Consider the following 11,589-nt stretch of genomic DNA (forward strand, 5'->3'; position numbering starts at 1 on the left):
TCTGAAGGCTTGGGAGGCAGTAGGGGCTCCCACCACCTGCCAGCCATGAGTCTGGCTTCTGGCTGAGCGGAGCTCTCCCTGTGGAAGCGCACTGACCACCAGGGGGCAGCTCCTGCATTGAGCGTCTGCCCCCTGGTGGTCAGTGTGTGTCATAGTGACTAGTCATTCCCAGTCATTCTGCTGTTCGGAACAATTTGCATATTACCCTTTTATTATATAGGATGCATGTGTTCTACAAATAAATGGGGTGTTAAAAGAGTGTAAATAATAGAAGTTCCTAAATGAGTCTGAGGCCTCAAGAAAGTTTTCCCTGTGAAATTCACATGTAATCTGGGGGAGGAGGCAGCCAAGCAGAGAGCTGGGGGCAGAGCATACCAAGTCAAGGGTCAGAGAGCAGATGCAGAGATGGTGCAAAGACCTGAGATGTGAGGAATGCAGTGTTTTGGGGTAAAATGGAGTGCAGTGGCAAAGGCACCCCATAGCGTGAGATGAGGTCAATGACAACCTAGGAACAGCACTTGGAAGAAACCATGGAAGGTTCTCCCAGGGCAGGGACTTGATGGGAGCCAGATTGTAAAAGATCCCATTGGCTGAAGCATGGGGGAAGGAAATGCAGGGTTGAGAGTATTCACGGGGCCGGACTTGATAAATAAACATGCAGCATACACCAAGCTGCCCTTGTGAGCTCAGAGGAGGAATGCCCTTCATTCCCATTTAGAAGATGTGCTTTTTCAAATTTCCCCATCATCTTTTTAAAATCTGAGAGCCAGTGTGAGCCCATGTGGCTTTTCTTTCCCTTCTACTTGGAGTTTTATTTTCATGACTGTGAGAGACAAACGTTTTGTCAAGCTGAAACCTGGCATTGATTTGATGGTTATGGAGTTTCAGATTTAACTGAAAATGTTTGACGTGCAGCTGCTGCTTATTGTAAGTCCACAGAAACTTCCTGGGTGGCAGGAAGTGGAGGGTAGAAGAAAGCTTTGTAATCACCAAGTAATTTGAAGTATAAATAACTTCGATGTGGGAAATGTAAATGCATCAGGCCGTGAGGACCAGACTTCCTCTAGAATACGCGTGAGTTTAATGAAGGAGGACAGGGGCTTTGGTGAAGGATGCTTTATATCACGTTTATATTTTGTCTGCCTGGAAACAAATGGGATATTTGAGTCCCCAACCATAACTGTACTCTCCCATTCCTACCTCAAATGTCTCTCAGGTGGGTCGTTTCTTGCACGATGGTTCATGTGGGGAAAGTTAAAAGATACAAACTGCTTGGCCTAATTCCATGGCTATTGTTTCATGTGCCTGGAAGATTGAAAATGCCTGTCATTCCGACTATGAGCTATGGGTTACCAGTTGGGCCATTTGTCACTGATTTTCTTTTTCTTGAAAACATGCATTTTTTTTTTCCTACTTAGGTGCTCCCCGTCAATGATGAGCCACCCATCCTGAAGCCTGACCTCACGCCTCAGATGCATTGCTCAGAGGGCGACGAGGTGGTCATCACCTCTGAATACATTTTTGCTACCGATGCGGACAGTGATGACTTGAAACTGATGTTTGTGATTTCTCGAGAACCTCAGCTCGGGGTGGTGAGGAAAGGTGGAGTCACAGTGGATCAGTTCTCTCAGGGAGATGTCCTCTCAGGGGCCGTGACCTACAAACACACGGGTAAGTGACAGTGTTGTGACTAGTTTGAGAGAAGGAATGTCAGTAACATGACAGAGTCTTAACCCCACTCCTCGCTATGGGTTCCAGGGATCTAACAGCCTTACTGCGTCCATGAAAAGGAGGCAGCAGCAGCCTGTATCCCGTTGTTCAGTAAGCACAGCACCCTTAGAAGTATTTCTGATCCCGGTAATAGAATGCAGCTCAGAGTAGAAAAGGAGCAAGTGTTATTGTTGCTCTGTTCATGATGCTCACACATAGACCGTCCGTTCACTCTGGGCTTGTCCTCACCCCGTTTTGGACAATGTCTTTCTTTGACCATCACAGTTTCTGGGTTCATGAATCATAACAGAAATGTTATTAATTGTCAAAGTTTTACTGACCACCGTCTAGCTGCTAAGAAGTAACCGGCCTGCCTTTTGAGTTTCTGATAAGTGAAGATGAAGTTTTAGGCTTTGTGTAACTTGTCTGCAGTCACAACAGTGATGGACACAGATGAGAGATGCAGCAAACACTTATTGATCAGCATCATGCTTACATTTCTGATATCACATTATATCATTACCCAGGTGGCATGCGTTCCCAGGTAAAATATTCAAATAAATGTAATATTAATTTGCCATCTGACATCTGCAAGGCACAGTACTAGGCACTGTGGGCTACAAAGGAGTATAAACCAGACCCTCTTGTGAATAACTTTTCCTTTAAATGAGTAGACAAACCCACTCCCATGCAAAAGTGACAGCGTGATGCATCTGTACTTCATCACCCCTTGCACATCCTCAGAATTCCGGATTGAGGGCACTGCCTCAGCAATGACACTGTATGCTTCCTCTAACGTCCTTCCATTGCCTCTGTTACCATTTCATGTTTATCACCCGTATGCCTCTCTCGCCTGTACATTCCATGGGGGGAGTACAATTGGACAAGTAGGCCAAGTGACTGGTAGTGGAAATAAGAGGCATTAGAATTCAAATCATTTTCTTATTTGAAGAGATATAGAGAATGCAAGCAGTGAGGGGGGTAGGGAACTCAAAGAGGGAGGATTGAAATAGCTAAGAATTAATTTGGAAATGGGAGAAGACATTTGGAAATAATATTTTTATGTGTACTTTGGAAAACAATGGTTTATTAGGATACCAATAGTCTCATGTTAATTAGTTAGTGTGGCACATTTTATTTTCTCCTAGACAATTTTTTTCTTTAAATGATATCTCCTTATATTTTCACCTGTGTTTAGTCTTAGATAAGGTTTATTTAGGTATTTCCTTTTCTCAGGGAGCATCATCCAGATGTTTGATGTCTTTCAATGTCTATCAAAAGTTCATAACTAGCTATTTCTTTTTGATTTCCCCAGTCGATCGCAAATAGACTGGCAGAGAGGGACCCAAAGACCAGCGATTGTCATTTACAACATAATTTTAACATCTTTGGCAGGCTCATGCAGCATAGATGAATTAGGGTGAGATGAATGTGTCTTCTCTTCCAGTGCCCTGTTCCAGGTGCTAAACACCAGGGATACGTGCCTACAAATCTCTTCTAGTGTGAGGGAGTGTAACTATTTTTTTTCATAAGACCTAGTAGGACATTGGGGCAAATTATTTCATGGATTTTTTTGCTATGTTATTAAGTTAGCAGAAATACTATATTCAAAAGGTATTTTCTTTTTTGAGTGTTATGTTTTCTTATAACGAAACGTTCACTCAATTACTCAATTGGTAAATATTTAGCGCTGTGCTAAGATCTGTATAAAAAAAATGACAGTATTGTAAAATCTAGTTTCAGTGGCCTAACTCTTGTCTACATACAGTGATTATAAAGGGCACCTGAGAATGATTTTGTCACCATTATTTTATTTGCTTTCTATGATTATGAAAATAATACCTTCTTACTGCAGAAAACTTGGAAAGTATCATGAAGTTTTAGAAAAACTTATCACCCTATTTATCTATCAAAGTTGAACAATTCAATAGTACAGTACTTTATTTTCTAATCATAATTTTTAACATAGTTGCAATTATATTGTATGTCCAGTTTTTTTAGATTACCTTTTTCATTTAAACATCTCTAAAATGTTTAAAATATTTATTAAATGTTATAAAGTTACTATAAACATAAGCTTAATAACTAATATTTTATGATATAAAATGCATTATTAATTTGCTATTCTCCCATTATTAAACATGAAGTCATTCAAAATTATTCTCTTAAATACCACTAGGATTAAGAGTTTTAAGTATAAATCATGTCCTAAGACTATATTTTATTTCAGGGTGAAGAATTCCTCCACTTGTGTTGTAGTTCTGGCTTAATGCTCAGGCTACTTTTCCAGCTCTTTCTGCACATGTTTCCTATACTTCCATTATATTGAAATTACAGTTACTGAATGTACTACACTTGACTTTCTCTGGCATCTGTGCCCTCCCCTCAGCCAGTACTCTCATCTTCTTCACCCTTGGTGCTTTGTACAGAATCAGGCTGAGATATATGTATTTTCCATATAATAGGTAAAAATTGGCTCAATAGTGGCAATTTCATCATTCCATTTCATAGATACACACATGTGAGATATTTTAAGTAAATTTGCATCTCTTTTTCTATAGACTGTGTCAGTGCCTGACACATGGTAGGTCTTGTGACATTTGACATTCTTTTGAAATGTCTTTTGACATTTTCAAAATGTCTTTGTTTCTCTGCTGAAGCACCCAGAACACTAATTGTCACATAGTAGACATTAAATATTCAATATATACTTATTGAGTGGATGATGAATAAATATATTTTAAGCCAATTTATCTTTTAAGTATATTAAAGGGTGATAGGCTTCTTTTTTTTCTCTTTTTTTTATAGCAAAGGTGGAGATTTATTGAAGAACAAGTACAGACTCCCACGTGGGGAGAGGGAACGAGTCCCACAGAACGGACACTCTCATGGGGAGGGGGAAAGGGTCCCCGGCCTTTTATTTTTTACTTTTCCTAAGGTTGAAGACTGGTTGTTTGATTCTATTTTAATTTTTTAAAAAATCTATTGATATATTTTTAGAGAGAAAGGAAAGGAAAGGGAGGGAGAGAGATAGAGAGAGAAACATCAATTTGTTATTCCATGTATTTGTGCATTCATTGGTTGATTCTTGTACGTGCCCTGACTGGGGATCGAACCAACAACCTTGGCATATTGGGATGACGCTCTAACCAACGGACCTTCCTAGCCAGAGCTGGTTGTTTAATTCTAATTTTCTCAACTTCAACTCTATTTTTCCTTAAAACTGGTTTCTTGTCCTTTAATCATTTAGTTGCTCAATAATATAATTTCTCCATTATTCTAGTGTTGTTTTTTTAAAACAGCGAGAATAATGCCAAGCATAATATTCTGTAGATGTGACCAATGTGTCTTGTGAAACAGCGATGCCATCCCTGCTCTTTTGTGCTCTAGCCCTCATTAAAACTTCAGACCTAATTGCTTCCCTTTTGGCACTTTCAAAGCCATGCATGAGAAGTACCAAACGCACATCTGGTGAACGTTTCTGTCCCCTGGATGCTGACCACTACTACCTCAGTGCTGTCAGTAACCCGAATGGATCGTCCTGTTCGCTGATAAGTGATGTAATCTTCCCTCTTCCCCTCCCTGCCTAAGTTGGAGGCATTCTGAAACTCATAGGTGTAAACCCCAAAGAGTAAAAAGAAAATGAAAACACATCTCACTTCTTTTCCAGGTGTTGTTCTTGTTTTGATAACATTGTGGCTATTTTATAATGAGGAAAATGCCAAAAACCAATGACAAGAATGTGGATTATCTTTGTGTTTCACCTAGCCGTGTTCTATTTCTTGAAACTACTATGTGGTTGATGGTTGTTCATTTATGGTGGTTAATGCAAATGGGCAGACAATTACCACAGGGACAAGGGTGCCTTCTGCTCTTCCTGATGTGGTCTAAACAATTACGAGGGAAGAATGAAACCATCACTGGTCTAGTTTGGTGTCTGTTCCTTGATCATTTGTGAACTGTCAGGCCCTCGTTAGCCCCTTTTGCCCCTCCATATGGTGAGAGATGTCTGGCAGGGATCTCACCAAAGGCAACAGATGGGCAAGCATTTTTGCATTATTCTCACGACTCTATTTGATTTCATAGTGATAAAATGGAATTTTGCATTTTAGCCACATACTTTTTTTTTTCTTGACACCCTGTGCTCATAGAAGGGGTTTGGGTAGAATACCTAGGTATTCTATATTTTTAAAAAGTCAGGTTTCAACTACAGTTGTGTCTTCCAGGTGGTGAGATTGGCCTGATGCCTTGTTATGACACCATTACATTAGTGGTTTCGGATGAAGAAGCAGGCCCTTTTGTGAATGGCTGTTGCTACAATGGACCTCATCCATCTGTTCCTCTTCATGCGTCCTTTCCAGTGTATGATCTCAACATCACAGTGCATCCAGTGGACAACCAGCCACCTTCACTCGCAATAGGTGACAGTGGTTTTCTGTCAAAGTCCTATTATCTCACCTAGTCCCATGCCCATGTTCAGTGAAATAATGCACATCCAGTCAAAATGGAAAACCACCATACAGAATTGCCTCCAGTAATTGCTTTAATACAAATTTGTGGAAAATCCCAAATCTGTAAAAGATTATGGGGCAGAATAATTTATTTATTTAAAAATTTAGATAATTCTGAATGGAGAGAGCATGCAAATGTGTGTGTGTCGGGGGTGGGGGGGTGTTGGGATGAGGACAACATTGGAATCCTAAACTATTCTGGTTTTATTTCACATGGGAAAATACTATTTGCCTTCTGGAGAGAGAGAGAGTCATTTATTTTACCCATAATAATTTCTATCAGAACAGAATGAGTATACCAGAGAGACCATTTATATATATTTAACCTTATTTGCTTTTTAGAAAGTCATCTCTTCATAAGCATTATGTATATGCTCTGTCTCTCAGAAAAAAAAAATACAAACATATGTATGAATGTTATTGTAATTTGCAAACCATCTCCCAAGCAATGTTCTGGAAAGAAAGCATTGTCCCTGCAGAATAATTAAGCACCAGGCATGAAAAAAACGTTGGTTATGAGCAATTCATAATAGCTTGCAGGCAATTAACGCTCTGACAAACAGAGGTAACAACTGATCTTGAAGAGTACATAAACCACATTTAGTGCCTTATCATTAAAACAGTTTGGCAATTCTTATTTTCATTTGTCACTTCTATAGAGACACAAGGGAAATCAGAGTTCCTTGAGAATGACTGAAGGGCTAAACTGGAGCATTTAGCATTTCTGCTGTCTTTCCATTATTGTCTGGCTTGCTAGTACAAGAAAAAAATATAATTCCATAAGTCAAATTAAATTCCACCCATTACCCCTGAATATTTTCACTGTCAGGAGAATTATGCTGAAGAAAATGAACATCTCCCATGGAAGTATATGTGAATTGGAATTTCAATCACTCCCTTTGTCCTCACTATTCTGATGGGAGGATTGCACGCTAAGTCCTAATTGTGCTATTATCTGCATGCAGGTACCATATTCGTGGTAGATGAGGGTTTCTCAGCACCCCTCACCATTAACCATTTGTCGGCCACTGACCCTGACACCACAGCAGATGACTTGGAATTTGTTTTGACTTCTCCGCCCCAGTTTGGCTACCTTGAAAACACCCTCCCTTCGGTGGGTTTTGAAAAAAGCAATATGGGCATAAGTATAGGTAAGTTGGTTTCATGACTAGTGGTAACTCGCCTATGTTTACGGGTCTTACCGGCCATCCTATGCTCGATAACTGGGTAAGGACTTCAAAAATGTTCAAAGCACCATATACATTTGAGGAATTGTTACAGCTGATACTTTTGAATATTAGTATTTTTTATTTTAACGTTGAGATTTCCCATGCATGCAAGTTTGTTTCAAAATAAATGGAAATGTCACTTACAAGAATGAATAATTTCTGGGGACCTAAGGTGCAGCATGGGCACTGTGGTTAACAATAGTGTGTTGTATATTTGAAAGTCACTTTGTGAGTCTGCTTTACTGTTCTCACTGCCACGACCACAAAATGTTAATTATGCGAGATGAATGATGTGTTAACTAACCTTATTGTGGCAAACATTTTGCGATATATATATATATATATATATCCTCACCTTAAACTTACACAATATTATATGTCAATTTTATCTCAGTAAAGCTGCAGGGGTAGATTAATTGCATTAAAGTTTATACAATTTTCCTGTGACTTAATGCACAACATAGAGCATTTTTCTCTGATTTAAGACAGTGTCAAAATACCAAAACAGCAGGTCAGCTAATTCTACTCAGTCCAACCAGTTGCTTGATATGGATGTCAAGCATGCAGATAATTGATTGACTTTGAAAGAGATAGTTCCTTTCTCTTTTTTTCCCTAATACTTTCTTTTATTTGATATTTTTAAAAATTGCATTTGATTAAACCCTCTATTGGTAGAAAATTAATATATAAGTGAGAAATTGAGGCCCCCGGAGAGTAAGGGTAAGTCTGTAAAGGGTAGGTGGTCTCCAAGCCCACACTTTTAACTCAGCACCTTGCTTAGAAAACATTAGACTCCTTGTCTTTTTCATCTGACAGCGATGGTACAGGGAACTTCCTTAGTTTCTGGTAAAGGCAGAGAAATGGCCTCTTTTCAATGACGCACGACAAGAACTGCTCACACAGAAGTGGTTTTAATCAAGAGAAGATTTCACTGACCTCGGTGTATGAAGAATGGTCATGAAGTCCCTACCCATCCTGGCTAGCAGTTATCAGTTATGGCTCTTCTGTTTTCCATGCAAATTTTACCCCTCCTGTAGGATTTATGGATATCCATCTTTATGTCGACAGCTGATAGTCTGTCGCAGCCCCTGAGAGCTGATTCTTAGGTCAACTGCTATGATGTCTTGTTTGATTTGCTGAGGTAGTCTGTTGGCTAAAGGATTAAGGACTAGTAGCTTGGAAAAAAGGCTTTTCTTACTCACCAGCTTACTCCTGGTGTGCTTCAGCTTCGTTTCAGTGGAAAGACATGAAGGCTTTGCATGTTAACTATGTGCAGTCCAGGCACCTGAGGGTGGAACCAACGGCCGACCAGTTCACGGTGTATGTCACAGACGGGAAGCGCCGCTCCCTGGAGATACCGTTTTCTGTTATAATCCACCCCACCAATGATGAAGTTCCTGACTTTGTGGTGCAGAATATTACTGTAAGATCAGAATTTTCTATTTCTCTTTTATCATTTTCTGATTTTATTTTTACCTTGTCTGTTTACACAGGTTCAGGTGTACTTAACACATCAAGTTGATGAGGAGTGGGGAGGGAAAGTAACAAATGTCATGCAATGCAATCACTTAAAATATTCTAATGATCATTATGCTAATGATAATAATTGCTAACATATAGCAAATGCACAGATGCAATTATAATTGCATGTACATAGGATAAATACTTTCTAGGTTTTAGGTATTACTCCGTACTCCTTACATGTATTCATATCCTTACAATAGGCTTTTAGAGTGATGCTATTATTATTGCAATTTAGTAACTAAAAAAATGAGGCACAAAGAGGTTAACTAAGTGGTCCAAGATTATAGAGCTTGGAAGTAAGGGGTACATAGGGAATTTGCACCCAGTAGTCTGTCCACGCCACACCCTCTTCAACAATGCTCATTGCAAGGACTCTTGACTTACAAACTACAGGCATCTTTTTTATATAGTTAGATATATGAAATTAAAAATAAAATTTGAACCATTCTTTTTGTGCAGATTTTTTCTTTTTGTTTTGTTGTTAATCAATATTTTTCCATTGATTTTTAGTGATAGTGGAAGGGAGGGAGAGAGACCGAGAGAGAGAGAAACATCAGTGTGAGATAGACACATTGATTGGTTGCCTCCTGCACACACCACAACCAGGGCCTGGGATCAAGCTTGCAGCCGAGGTACATGCACTTGACTGGAATTGTACCCGGGACCCTTCAGTCTGCAGGCTGATGCTTTATCCACTGAGCCAAACCAGCCAAGGCTCTATTTATGTAGTTTTAAAACTTTTTATATTATACCATTTGTTGGTTTTATTTAAAGATTCAGATACATAGCTAAAATGACCCATAATATCACCCTCAGATAACACCTGTTATTTTTAAAATGATAATAAAAAAATAATGTTATTAAACAAATCATAATGTTGATAAATATATAAGTGAAATATGAAATTCTCCCTTTTCAAGAGCTCTTACCCATAGTCACTCCCCATCAGTTGAAATTTTAGTAATTAATACCACCAAAAAATGTCTGCACAAGCCAGTATGTTTATGTGCGATTTTTCTACATGTTTTTACTTACAAATCAGGGACCTTATTATACTTGCTACTCTCCACTTAAAATAAAACTAATTATGTATGTTGGAAAAATTTTTATATCAGCATAGAATTCTTTTTAAACACTTTAATTTTTTACATATGATGATTTAATCCACACAAATATATAGCCAATTCTGATTAAATGGACGAGCCCAGACTTTGATCCATGTGAGGGACAAACATCCATGGGCTGCCTCCAGTACACACCTAAATGCACAACCTAGGTACATGCCCTGACTGGGACTCAAATCCGCAACCTTTTGGTGTACAGGACGGCACTCAAACCAGGTGAGCCAACTGGCCAGGGCTCTACTGAATCTTAATGGTGTGTGAGAGCCACTCCCCAATGAGCTTTAAGTGCCAGCTCCTGCCTTTCTCCTTCCGTTGGAACATGGATTTCTCTGAAGCTCACCTATATAATTATGAGACAGAAAAAAAACCTACAAATCATTTCCTCTACACCTACCTCTATTGTCTTGTATGTATGTAGGGTTTAGGGGTTAGGTTTCTGGAACAATGAGGCCACTGGACACTGTTCCTTGCTCTTCTCTGAAGGTAACCATGCCTTTTCCCTGAGCATTCCGTAGAGAACTCATTGAAGACTAACAGCTGTGGAGCCCCATGCGTTATTAGCAGAGCTGGCTTTAAGTGCCAGGTGATTTTTTAAAAAGTCATTTATTTTGCTTTCTTGTCAGAAAGTTTATTTTGTAGACAGCTGGGTTTCCGCCAAGTTGTGTGCAACCTGAAAAAAAGCTGGCGTTTTAGTTTAAGTTATTATAATCCATTTCTAAATCCACTAGTGAGTATCTGTATTTTGTGTTTATTGATCTAAACCTTTTATTTATCATCTCAATAAACAATTAAATGGGCACAAAAAAAAGAATCCCACATTTTTTTTTTAATATAATGTCCCAGTCATCTTGTGCACTGGTTTACCATTTCGCCACATTGTCAGTCTGGGAATCCCAAGCTCTCTGAAGAAGGGTAATTAGAACATATGTTTAGATTGCTTTATTCAATTTCTTGGAGGAAAGAACAAGTTAGATCAAAGATGATTTCATAGTTATATCAGTGTGCATTAAATTGTGATGCCATCTTCATCCTTAATAAGTAGGGCCAGGCTTTTTTTTTTTAAAAAAAGGCATAATTTTAGCTCACGCATCAGATACGGCAAGTAATTCTTCTTTATGCAAACTCAGTGAAAAGTGGTTGCAGGAAGACTGCCTTTAAAGTCAATAAGAGAGCCCTAGCCGGTTTGGCTCAGTGGATAGAGTGTCAGCCTGCAGACTGAAGCGTCCCAGGTTTGATTCCCGTCAAGGGCATGTACCTTGGTTGCGGGCACATCCCCAGTAGGGGGTGTGCAGGAGGCAGCTGATCGATGTTTCTCTCTCATCGATGTTTCTAACTCTCTTCCTCTCCCTTCCTCTCTGTAAAAAATAAATAAAATATATTTTTAAAAAATAAGAGAGGCTGAACAAAAGGGCATTTTCACAAATCTAAACCTTCTACATCTTAAGGCTAAAATGCCTGCTCAGCCATAATGACATTCCTTGTCTCCTCTTT

At 39.1% G+C, this 11,589-nt stretch overlaps 1 protein-coding gene across 1 annotated transcript in view; it reads left to right on the forward strand.

Moving 5' to 3' along the window:
* Positions 1-11,589, forward strand: part of FREM1 (FRAS1 related extracellular matrix 1) — a 122,806-nt gene that overhangs the window by 41,311 nt on the left and 69,906 nt on the right. Inside the window, 4 exon segments of the mRNA XM_006754231.2 lie at positions 1,419-1,671; positions 5,937-6,131; positions 7,187-7,372; positions 8,677-8,873. Of these exon segments, the coding sequence (XP_006754294.1) occupies positions 1,419-1,671; positions 5,937-6,131; positions 7,187-7,372; positions 8,677-8,873 (831 nt within the window).

This window comes from Myotis davidii, unplaced genomic scaffold, assembly GCF_000327345.1.
Source record: "Myotis davidii unplaced genomic scaffold, ASM32734v1 scaffold1471, whole genome shotgun sequence".
NCBI lineage: Eukaryota > Metazoa > Chordata > Mammalia > Chiroptera > Vespertilionidae > Myotis > Myotis davidii.